This window comes from Sylvia atricapilla, chromosome 6 (assembly GCF_009819655.1).
Source record: "Sylvia atricapilla isolate bSylAtr1 chromosome 6, bSylAtr1.pri, whole genome shotgun sequence".
Taxonomy (NCBI): Eukaryota; Metazoa; Chordata; class Aves; order Passeriformes; family Sylviidae; genus Sylvia; species Sylvia atricapilla.
The window spans coordinates 37833233-37845582 of NC_089145.1; the positions used below are offsets into that span (position 1 = coordinate 37833233).

At 53.6% G+C, this 12350-nt stretch overlaps 3 protein-coding genes across 3 annotated transcripts in view; 1 reads left to right on the forward strand and 2 right to left on the reverse strand.

The window, feature by feature from the left end:
• Window positions 1-300: 300 nt before the first annotated feature.
• LOC136363103 (inositol 1,4,5-trisphosphate receptor-interacting protein-like 1) lies at window positions 301-2016 on the reverse strand. The gene has a single exon (XM_066322193.1). It carries the CDS (start codon window positions 2014-2016, stop codon window positions 301-303), a length of 1716 nt encoding a protein of 571 aa, XP_066178290.1.
• Window positions 2017-3580: 1564 nt separating this feature from the next.
• LOC136363104 (inositol 1,4,5-trisphosphate receptor-interacting protein-like 1) lies at window positions 3581-5296 on the reverse strand. Its single transcript, XM_066322194.1, has one exon. The coding sequence runs from the start codon at window positions 5294-5296 to the stop codon at window positions 3581-3583; it is 1716 nt and encodes a 571-aa protein (XP_066178291.1).
• A 5112-nt stretch (window positions 5297-10408) lies between these two features.
• TMEM260 (transmembrane protein 260) overlaps window positions 10409-12350 on the forward strand; it is a 32702-nt gene continuing 30760 nt past the window's right edge. Inside the window, exon 1 of the mRNA XM_066322195.1 lies at window positions 10409-10556. Coding sequence (XP_066178292.1) covers window positions 10409-10556 — 148 coding nt within the window. The remainder of the gene's footprint in view (window positions 10557-12350) is intronic.

The window sequence follows — 12350 nt, forward strand, 5'->3', positions numbered from 1 at the left end:
CGCTCTCTTCATGTGCGCTTTTAGGAGTGGAAGAGTTCACACATGAGCGGGGCTTTGTGCAGATCTGGGTGCCTTCTTTTGGAAAATGATCTGACACAAGGAGGTAGAATAAATCCTCCCATGGCCCTCCACCTGCTGAGGCGGCAGGAGAGGCCGTGGGGGCCTTCACCAGAGCCTTTGCCCGCATCCTCTTCCCCTTAAAGCACCAAATTTGCCCTAGGAGGTGGGTCTCCACTGCTGGGTGTGAGCAGCCGGAGCACAGCTCTGTGCTCATAGCCATGGCTGCTCCCCTTCCTTCATTCAGCGTTGCCCGAGAAGGATTCTTTTGAACCACTTTCTCATCACCTGGTACTCACTGATGGCCTGCCTGTGGGCGGCCGATTGCTGTGCCAGGTGATGGAAGAGGTTGTTTCTCTTGTCCATTTGAACATCTCGGGGTAATCTGATGTCCCCAGGAAGCCTCCAGTTGCCCACGATGAAGTGGTTGAGGCGTTTTGCTTGCACACACAGGCGCAGGCTCTCGCTGATATCCACCAGCCGCAGCAGCAAATCTCTCCTGCGCCACGATGACACGGGCTCGACGTTGAGCAGGTGCATGACGATGGTCTTGGTGGTGTAGGTGGAAAAGCCGAAGCCCAGCTGCAGACGGGCGAAGAACTGCAGGCATTTGAGGTGCAAACTGTCAGGGGGGGCCTGCCTGGCAATGTGCTCGAAGAACTCAGTCTCTGCCACAGCATAAGTCTCAGGCCAGGTTGTGCTTGGGGTGTAGGCCTCTCTCGGCTGGCTGCTCACAAAGATGTGTGAGTCATCTCTCTGCACCCCAAACAGCACCTCGATCCTGAAGCTTTCTGTGCCATTGGTCACCTTGATCTGGCAGGAGCGTCTGGAGGGCAGCAGCTTTAAATGCCAGCTGTGTGACTGAGGCAAAGCTGGCCAGACTGCTCTCACCAGCTGGTAGAACCAGCGGGCCGTTTTGTGCACGTCGAGGTAGGAGTCGGTGCACAGGGTGTCCAGGAGGCTGGGATCCTGATTGCTCCTCAGCTCCTCCTCGGGGTGGTGCAGGAAGCACAGCATGTTCTCCTCCTGCTGCTCCCTCGAGCAGGTGCACTCCAGCTGCACACGGACACGGAAGTTCCTCACGTGCCTCTCCCCTGCAGAGTCCAGCTCCAGGTGGAAGCTGTGGCCTCGGGGAGGAGTCATGGGGATGAGCACACGGTACACAACATCCTGCTCTCGGGGACTCCACCCTTCAAAGGCACTGCCCACCCCGATGGCTCTTGGCAGGACTGGGTAGAAACTGTTTGACAAGATGAGCCAAAAGTAAGCTATATAATTGTCCATGAGCTCAGCTGTCCACTCACAGCCTTTCTGCAGGTCCTGTACAGGCCACTGTATGCGCTCCATTAGAATTCTTCCAACATGATCGTCAAAATCATTGTCTTCTCCTTGGACTCCGTTTGCCGCGTCATTGTCGTTTGCTGCATTTGCAATATCATTGATGACTTCATTTACAATGTCATCTTCTTCGTTTAAAGCAGCATCGCCAACTTCCTCTTCACTCCCAGCATCGCTGCCTTCATCTGCAGGGACCATGCCTCCTTCGATTGCAGCAACGTGGCCGGCTTCCTGCACGTTGTTGTCTTCCTGCCGGTTCGCATCGGCTTCTTCGTTTCCACCATCGTCTCCTTCATTTGCATCCCCGTTTCGGACGTGCTCTTCGTTTGCACCACTGTTTTCTTCCTCAGGCTCCTCTCTCCTCAGGCTGCTTTTCCACCCGATGAGCCACAGGACCAAGACAAGCACCAGGAGCACAGCAACAGCCATGGGCTTCCAGACCTGCACCTGCTTCAGGCTGAGCTGCTCCACCTCCTGCTCCAGCCGAATCCTCTCCCACTCCAGGCGCTTTGCACGCGCTTCCATGCGCAGACGTGTTTCCTCATCCCAAACATCACCCACAGGCTGCAGGAACTGGCTGAGGGTCTTCACCAGCACGAAAAGGAATACTACGGAATTCATGGTCTGCAGGAGGATGGAAGGAAGACCTTGCGTGAGGCTACGAGGGGGGAGAGGGAACTGCTGCTTGCTGGAGAGAAGACAGGACGCCCAGGGATCTGGGGGAGGAAGGACGGGGCCCCAGACAGCTGCAGGGCGCAAGGCCTGTCCCGCTGCCCCAGCAGCGGCGGCAGCAGCAGCAGCAGCAGCAGCACCGTGGCCTGCCCAAGGCTGTCCCAGGAGGGGCTGTCCTTGCACGCAGGGGGAGAGCCCAGCCCCGGGTGCAGCGTTTCTGGCCCGGCCCTCGTCCCCAGCCCAGCCTCCCCAGCACGTGCGCACTCACCGCTTTCCGGAGCAATGCAGGGCCAGCCTTACCTGCTGGGGCCTTTTACAGCTGCCCCCATTGTGACACGTCCCTGAGATGTCACAGGTGGCACAGCACGTCACAACCCCACCCTTTGTCCCCACCCTGGCTCAGCCACTCAGAGTGACCCTGGTGTAGTGCTTAAAGCTGCCTTTGAGTGAATCTTGAAAAGATTCAAAAGAGCTCCCATTGTTCTTTCTTTTGGATCTCTTTTCATCTGCCCTCCATTGGCAGTCTCCTAGATATCCATGTTGGAAGGCAGCCGTGACCATCATTAAGTCTGAGCTTTGATTCCTCACTGGTTGTGCTGCACATGAACCTCTGAGTCAGCAAGGTTGAAAAAGACCCTGAAGATCACCTAGTTCAACCGCAAACTTAACGCTGCCTACTGCACCCATCAGCCAGGTCCCCAAACGCCACGTCCATATGGCATCATTACATAAACAACTGTTTGGAATTGCTTTTAATCGTTACATAATAATTACATACTTAGTCTCCTGATATTTTTGTATTAGTATTTTTATTGTATTTTACTATTCAATATATTAATCGAAAAACTTTATAGTTTATAATTTCTATATAAAAAAAAATTTATATATATAAATATATATATATGTCTCTCCATGAAACAAAAAATCAACATTCTTACAATAAACAAAATTTCAGGTCAGCTCCAACACGCTTGGTGCAGTGCTGACCTAAAGGTCTCCCTTCCGGAGACAAGGACAAAGTCCACCCATGGAATAATCCCAGGCATGCAGCCCTGGGTTTTCCTCTTGGGTTTTTTTGCCGTCTTTCTTCTTTCCTTTTCTGTCCCACATTGCTCCTCCTTTCGTGCTCCCATTTTGGGCTCTTCTCAAAGGCCAGGAACAGCTGCATGTTGCAGGTGGGGTTTGGTGACTTTGTTCTTGCATGCATGGCGTGCGCTCTCTTCATGTGCGCTTTTAGGAGTGGAAGAGTTCACACATGAGCGGGGCTTTGTGCAGATCTGGGTGCCTTCTTTTGGAAAATGATCTGACACAAGGAGGTAGAATAAATCCTCCCATGGCCCTCCACCTGCTGAGGCGGCAGGAGAGGCCGTGGGGGCCTTCACCAGAGCCTTTGCCCGCATCCTCTTCCCCTTAAAGCACCAAATTTGCCCTAGGAGGTGGGTCTCCACTGCTGGGTGTGAGCAGCCGGAGCACAGCTCTGTGCTCATAGCCATGGCTGCTCCCCTTCCTTCATTCAGCGTTGCCCGAGAAGGATTCTTTTGAACCACTTTCTCATCACCTGGTACTCACTGATGGCCTGCCTGTGGGCGGCCGATTGCTGTGCCAGGTGATGGAAGAGGTTGTTTCTCTTGTCCATTTGAACATCTCGGGGTAATCTGATGTCCCCAGGAAGCCTCCAGTTGCCCACGATGAAGTGGTTGAGGCGTTTTGCTTGCACACACAGGCGCAGGCTCTCGCTGATATCCACCAGCCGCAGCAGCAAATCTCTCCTGCGCCACGATGACACGGGCTCGACGTTGAGCAGGTGCATGACGATGGTCTTGGTGGTGTAGGTGGAAAAGCCGAAGCCCAGCTGCAGACGGGCGAAGAACTGCAGGCATTTGAGGTGCAAACTGTCAGGGGGGGCCTGCCTGGCAATGTGCTCGAAGAACTCAGTCTCTGCCACAGCATAAGTCTCAGGCCAGGTTGTGCTTGGGGTGTAGGCCTCTCTCGGCTGGCTGCTCACAAAGATGTGTGAGTCATCTCTCTGCACCCCAAACAGCACCTCGATCCTGAAGCTTTCTGTGCCATTGGTCACCTTGATCTGGCAGGAGCGTCTGGAGGGCAGCAGCTTTAAATGCCAGCTGTGTGACTGAGGCAAAGCTGGCCAGACTGCTCTCACCAGCTGGTAGAACCAGCGGGCCGTTTTGTGCACGTCGAGGTAGGAGTCGGTGCACAGGGTGTCCAGGAGGCTGGGATCCTGATTGCTCCTCAGCTCCTCCTCGGGGTGGTGCAGGAAGCACAGCATGTTCTCCTCCTGCTGCTCCCTCGAGCAGGTGCACTCCAGCTGCACACGGACACGGAAGTTCCTCACGTGCCTCTCCCCTGCAGAGTCCAGCTCCAGGTGGAAGCTGTGGCCTCGGGGAGGAGTCATGGGGATGAGCACACGGTACACAACATCCTGCTCTCGGGGACTCCACCCTTCAAAGGCACTGCCCACCCCGATGGCTCTTGGCAGGACTGGGTAGAAACTGTTTGACAAGATGAGCCAAAAGTAAGCTATATAATTGTCCATGAGCTCAGCTGTCCACTCACAGCCTTTCTGCAGGTCCTGTACAGGCCACTGTATGCGCTCCATTAGAATTCTTCCAACATGATCGTCAAAATCATTGTCTTCTCCTTGGACTCCGTTTGCCGCGTCATTGTCGTTTGCTGCATTTGCAATATCATTGATGACTTCATTTACAATGTCATCTTCTTCATTTAAAGCAGCATCGCCAACTTCCTCTTCACTCCCAGCATCGCTGCCTTCATCTGCAGGGACCATGCCTCCTTCGTTTGCAGCAACGTGGCCGGCTTCCTGCACGTTGTTGTCTTCCTGCCGGTTCGCATCGGCTTCTTCGTTTCCACCATCGTCTCCTTCATTTGCATCCCCGTTTCGGACGTGCTCTTCGTTTGCACCACTGTTTTCTTCCTCAGGCTCCTCTCTCCTCAGGCTGCTTTTCCACCCGATGAGCCACAGGACCAAGACAAGCACCAGGAGCACAGCAACAGCCATGGGCTTCCAGACCTGCACCTGCTTCAGGCTGAGCTGCTCCACCTCCTGCTCCAGCCGAATCCTCTCCCACTCCAGGCGCTTTGCACGCGCTTCCATGCGCAGACGTGTTTCCTCGTCCCAAACATCACCCACAGGCTGCAGGAACTGGCTGAGGGTCTTCACCAGCACGAAAAGGAATACTACGGAATTCATGGTCTGCAGGAGGATGGAAGGAAGACCTTGCGTGAGGCTACGAGGGGGGAGAGGGAACTGCTGCTTGCTGGAGAGAAGACAGGACGCCCAGGGATCTGGGGGAGGAAGGACGGGGCCCCAGACAGCTGCAGGGCGCAAGGCCTGTCCCGCTGCCCCAGCAGCGGCGGCAGCAGCAGCAGCAGCAGCAGCAGCACCGTGGCCTGCCCAAGGCTGTCCCAGGAGGGGCTGTCCTTGCACGCAGGGGGAGAGCCCAGCCCCGGGTGCAGCGTTTCTGGCCTGGCCCTCGTCCCCAGCCCAGCCTCCCCAGCACGTGCGCACTCACCGCTTTCCGGAGCAATGCTGGGCCAGCCTTACCTGCTGGGGCCTTTTACAGCTGCCCCCATTGTGACACGTGCCTGAGATGTCACAGGTGGCACAGCACGTCACAACCCCACCCTTTGTCCCCACCCTGGCTCAGCCACTAGTGTAGCATGAAGCAGTCGAAAGCTGGATACACAGAAAATGCACACCAAACTGCAGGTTAAGTAGTGGAACGACCACAGGTTTGGCTTCTGTGAGAAATTTTTATGAGGGTTATAGCTGCAGCTTGCGCAGGTCTCCTGTGACACAATTCACAGTGGAGTGGAGGATCTGACTGTGGTGGGTCAAGTGTGTGGTGGCAGTAAAGGGTCTTGGTACTTCAGTGTTGTTTAGCAGGAGTATCCAGCCATCCTTGACTCCCTGGGGAGCAGGTGCCACGTTCCTGAGCGCGGAGGACATGGAGAAGACACTGGTTTGTCAGTGCTGGAAGTTGTGGCTGCACCTTTTCCCAGCATGAAAAGCTCACTCTGTGAGTCAGATCCGAAGACCAAGAGGCTGTGGCAAGGACCCTGGAGCTAGAGACTCCTGTTGCCACATGGACAATGAATGCTCTCCCTTTTTGAGAGTGTCCAGTCCCTCTGGAAGTTTCATCCTGTGCAAATATGCCATTAAATGGCATCTTGAGTAATGCTTCCTCCGTTGAGTGTCTGTGCCTCATTTTGGCAGGGAATTCAGGCACTAGTACTCACTGCTTGTGGTCAGTTGACCTTGGCTGGGAAAAAAAAAAAAAAAGGACTGAAGGTTTGTGGGTTGAGACAAGAACAGAGAGATTACTCAGGTTTATCTGGGGGAAACATATTTAATCTACTACCAATCAAATCAGAGTGGGATAATGAAAAATAAACCCGAACCTTTAAATATCTTTACCACACGTCTCCCTTTTTCCTGGGCTCAACTGATCACCATTTCCAGTGCTGTGGGCCAGGACTCATACAGCACTTGGGTAGTTCTCCATGCTGTGTTGCCTGACACAGCAGCCCTTACCTCCTGAACACCAGAGGTCTTAGCCAGCTACCAAAGGCAAGTGACCAGCACTGGGATTTTCTTCACTTCTGAATATCAGCCCATTTCCTTGACAGCTGATAGCTATCCACAAGAATTTGGCTTTGCAGACCTGAAATAACAAACTAGGAAGTATGAGGATCTCTGTGGAATCCAGCATTAGCCTAAATGTTTAATAATCTGGAGTAAGATCACAGCATAAAAACCAAAATTACCCATGTTTGATGACTGAATGTTCTGACCGGTTATGAGGAATAGATATTTATAGGAGAACTGTAAGAAAGTGTAAAAAATACAGATCATTTAATGGTTTTAGCCCTAAGCACAACAGGAAGTACAATCACAGTCACATGATAAGTAATTTCCATGGAAACGGATATTTTCCATTAAACTAAAACTTATTTCAGGTTATAATCTGATTAAGGACACAGAATGCATAATGCTGCAGCAAGATGACATATGCAGAAAAATAAAACGGCTAAACTGTGCATATGACTGGAGTGTGGAGGAGGACAAGCAGGACTCAGCATAAGAAAACCCTGTCCCAGCACATCATGTTGCAGGCAGGAAATGCTCCCTGCCCTCTATTACCACTGGACCTCACTGTCTGGATTTCCCTGCAATGGACTGGGTAAATAATGCAGGTGGAAAAAGTCAGCATGACTTCTCCTTCCCAGGTCCCTTAACTGCGTCATGGATGTCTCCTAGCTCAGGAACAAAAAGTATTAATAAAGTGCCTTACCAGACACACTGCCTCCATGTCTGCCAAGACTATAACCAGCCCACCCTAGCTTCCCTTCTATCCTCAGTGGCCCAGGATCCACTTCCAGCCCAGACTAGGGCTGTCAGTCCTTGTTCCAGTGGCACTGCAGGTGCCCATTCCAGCTTGCCCAGCCCAGCTGGGGGTCCCAAAAAGCCAAGCCCACCCGGAGACCCTGCCTGGCTGAGCTGCAGGATGACTTCCTGACTTGAGCTCATCCACTCTCATCACCATGAACATGCTCCATGAGCACTCAGCAGGGCTGGCTGAACCTGTTGAGACTGTCCAGGTCTGCCGTGCTTCCCTGGATGAGGGCAGTGGGACAGACAGACCACAATGTTAGCACATTGAGCTCCCAGCTCCCGGGCCCTGAGGGAGCTGCCAGCCCTCACTGCACTTGGGCATGGGGTTTGCCCAGGAGGTGCCACGATAGATAGCCATGTTCTGCCCCCACACCTTGCCAGAAAACTACACTCCAACCCACCACAGGCTCCAGCGGCCCAGTGGATCTTGTTGCTCTAACTACAAGCCACAGGTTGGGTGGCAGTCCCAATGGAACAGGGAACAGTGGGACAATGCCCGGGTGGAAAGTGACCTAGGGCTATTGGCCAACAGCCAATTGAGCCAGCAGTGTGCCCTGGTGGCCAGGAGGGCCCCTGGCCTGTATCAGGAGCAGTGTGTCCAGCAGGAGCAGGGAGGTCATTCTTCCCCTGTACTGGGCACTGGTACACACCTTGAATGCTGTGTCCAGCTCTGGCCCCTCAGTTTAGGATGGACATTAAATGCTGTCTCCAGCTCTGGCCCCTCAGTTTAGAAAGGATGTTGAGTGCTGTGTCCAGCTCTGGCCCCTCAGTTTAGGGAGGACATTGAGACACTTGAGCACATCCAGAGGAGGCAACGAGGCTGGTGAGGGGCTTGGAACACAAACCCTGTGAGGAATGGCTGAGGGAGCTGGGGTTGTTCAGCCTGGAGAAAAGGAGACTCAGAGGGGACCTTGTCACTCTACAACTCCCTGAAAGGTGGCTGTGGTCAGGTGGGGTTGGTCTTTTTCTCCAGGCAGCAGCTGCCAGAAGGAGAGGAGACGGCCTCAAGCTATGCCAAGGAAAATATAGGCTGGATATCAGGAAGAAATTTTTTACAGAAAGGATAATAAAGTACTGGAATGGTCTACCTAGGGAGGGGTGGCATTCACCTTCTCTGGATGTGTTTAAGAAAAGACTAGATGTGGCACTTGGTGCCATGGTTTAGTTGAGGTTAGGGTTGGGTTGGACTTGATGATCTTGGGGGGTGTCTTCCAACCTAATGATTCTGATTCTGATTCTTTGAGATGGGAGGCAGCCACCGGGCCCAGCCTTTCTCCAGATGGTTCACACCCTCAAATACCAGCTCCTCCAAGCAGCCCCAGTGGCTTCTGAGTGGGTCAAAACTTCAGCTTTTCTGTACAGCCCAGCTGTGTGCACAGAGCTCCCCTAAATTCATAACATCATAGATGGCTTGGGTTGGAAGGGAGTTCAAAGCCCATCTCATTCCACTCCCTGCCATGTGCAGGGACATATTCCACTATCCCAGGTTGCTCCAAGCTCTGTTCAACCTGGCCTAAAAGACTTCCAGGAATAGGGAAAGCCACAGCTTCTCTGGGCAAGGGCCTCACCACCCTCACAGGGAAGAATTTCTTCCCAATATCCCATCTAAACCTACTCTCTTTTAGTTTGAAGCCATTCTCTCCTGTCCTATTAGTCCATGCTCTTGCGAAAAGTCCCTCTCCAGCTCCCTTGGAGCCCCTTCAGGTACTGGAAGGCCACAATTAGGTCACCCCAAATCCTCCTTTTTTCCAGGCTGAGCAGTCCCAGCTCTCCCAGCCTTTCCTCACAGCAGAGGGGCTCCATCCCTCTGCTCATCCTGCTGGCCTCCTCTGGACTTGCTCCAGCAGGCCAATGTCCCTCCTATGCTGGGGACCCCAGAATTCCCTCAATGTCTTCCTTGGTTTTATCTCCCAGGGGTTTTGTGCTGCTGTTTCAGCAGGACCCTTTGGCAGCAGCTTCTCCAGCCCCCAGAACATGGCATGTGTTTCCTCACTTGTGTCAGCCCTTAATCCCGCTCTCTTTTTTCCCTTAATAAATGCAAACCTAATTTTCTAACGTCTCCACTTAGATCTAATCCATAAGGCTGTTTATTATCCTCATTACCCTCTTCTATACCTTTTTCATTTGTATTCAAAAGCCTCTCTTTAATCTGTCTCAATTCTCCAGGTATGGCCTCGCCGCTCTTTCGTACAATCCCATAATGATTTCCACGGATGTGTTTTAGTCCTCTATCGATAGGTCTCGGGATGCTATTTGCCTTCCTTAACTGCTTAGCGCAGCGGGAATCGCTACTTTTAATATTCCGTGGGCTGACACCTTCAATCTTTTCCTTCACCAGCATCTTGTGCCACCCCATCGAGGGGTTAAATCTTTATTATTTGTTTATGGGCACACTGGGGATGTGGTGGAGGGGCTGCAGCTCGCACCCAGCACTGTCCGAAGAGGGGTTGGATGTGTCTGAGAGCGGTGAGAAGGCGCTGATCCTTAAAAAGCCTCATCCTGAACGGACGATCCTGGGAGCAAGAGACAGGCAGCAGGCGCTCCGCTCCCCTCTTCCCCCCGCCTCTCTGAGGTGGTTTCGCCCCGTTCCCCCTCACCCCCCCCACCCCGCGTGCGCTTTGGTCCCGCCCGGCTGCCCGGCCGCGCTCACCCTCCGCCACGCCCTCTCCGCCTGTACCAACTCCACTCAACGGGGGAGGATGGACGAGAGCAGGAAGCCGTGCTGAATGGCCTCACCGGGTTTGTGCCTCTTCCAGTTCTCTATCTGAGAGTTGTTATGGGAGAGGCCCCGAGAGGCGCTTTGGAGAGAGCGAGAAGGTGAGCGGAACAGGGCTGCTCCCCCCGCGAGGCGGTGGATGGCACAGCCCGCCCGCCCCGCGCGGCCGAACCCGGAAGGTGGCGGCGCACATGGGCACGGGGGCCGGCACCGGGGCCGGCACCGGCATCGGCATCAGGATAGGGAACGGGGCGGGAGGAGCCGCTGGGGCGCTGGGTGCTGCCGTGGCTGCTCTCTACACGGCCACGCTGCCGCCCGCCCTGCCCGGCGGGGATGCGGGTAATGTACCGGGTCACCGCACCTCGGCCCGTGGCGGCTGGTGCATCGCGGTCAGCCTGCGGCGGGGGGCGTGGGGGGGGACGAGCCCGCAGGGCTCAGTGCATTCCTGTCACCCTGTGGAGTGGCTGTCACCCCATAGGAACTCGTTCATCAGTGTCACCCCTGTAGAGCTGCTCACTCCAGAAGAGCTGGTGCATTGATGTCACCCATGGAGCGTCGGTGTCACCCCACAGGGTTGTCATCCCAGAGATGCTCACTCCAGGGGCACTGGTGCAACCCCATTAGGTTGGCTGTCATCCCGTAGGGATGCTCATCCTATATAGACCGGTGCATGCCTCTCACCCCTATAGCATTGTTCACTCCAGAGGGGCTGGTGCATTGTTGTCACCCCACAGGCTTGCTGTCAGCCCATAGGGATGCTCATCCTATAGGGGCTGGTACCTCATTGTCACTCCATATGTTTGCAGTAATCCTACTGGGACTAGGGCATTAGTGTCGCTCCAGGGGGTCGCTGTCACCCCATAAGGATGCTCATCCTGTAGGGATGGTGCATTGCTGTCACCCCCTAAGGATGCTCATCCTATAGGGACCGGGTGCATTTGCTGTCACCCCATAGGGTTGCTGCTCCCATTAGATCCCTGCAGTCACTGGTGCAGTACAGCCGCTTTTGGGGTGCTCACTCCATTGGGGTTGGTGCATTTAAAGCTCCCCACAGCAGCACTGGCCCCACAGGTGGGTGCAGCAGGGAGACCCTGCATTGGGGTGTGCACCCCTAGGGGCCAGGGCAATCGCCCAGTGGGGTCAGCACAGCAAGGTTCCCCCTGGGGCTGGTGCCCTCGGGCCACCCCATAATGGTTTGCCTGTATTTGAACCTTTCAGCGAAGGATTTAGCCAGGGGCCCTGGGGACAGCTGGTGGCTTTAGGAGACAGATGTGCCGTCCTGCCAGATGTGCTGTCTGTGACTGACTGTCACATTCTCGGGCTTGTGCAGCAGGGAAATGTTTGGATCTGCCTGTCTGGAAGTGCAGCTTGTATGACAGTGTCAGACTGTCGGAATATTTGTGTTTGACACTGCTGATCCCACAGGTGGAACAGAGTTCTCCTGTTTGGTCCTGGTGTGGTTTTATTGATTGTTGTTGCTTAAAAAATACTTTGGTTTTAGTGTGTGGTTTGGAGAGCTTGTTTTTTTCTGGAAATGTGTTGATAGTTTTTATTTCATGGAACAAGTGTCCAGGATACTTCCTTTGTGTGCCATCCCAGAACAGTGTTCAGTGGCTCTTCTTAACACTGTGCCTCCTGGTCATCAGTGGTTTTGAATCCAAGCTGTGCATGAAATTCCTTCTAAACAAATAGCATTTTAATAGATTCATGTGTTTTACAGGCTCAGGATGTGTGGAGAGAGAGAGGGAGGCACTGGCCAGGCTGGCCATGTGCATCCTGGTGTCTTTTGCTCCTGCTCCCAAGTTACTAAAAGGGCTAGGAGTGCTCCTTCTGGGTGCATCAATTAATACGTGATGATTGATATATTTACAGTTGTAACCATTTTGTTTCTTATTATAATTTTTTGCTTTATTTTTTGTCTGTGGAAAGTGCCGTGTGCTCTGAGCTGTTCATGCTGCACAAAGCCTCAGGAACCTGTTTTTTAATTGTGCTTGAGCCCAATCCTCTGGGATGTAAATAACCATTAGCAGCCTTTGCAGAGAGGGATGCACGTTCTCCTGATGATGTGATGGATGGATGCTGGGATTTGTTTTTGTGTTTGATGTGAATTATCCCAGTAGACACAGTGAGCAA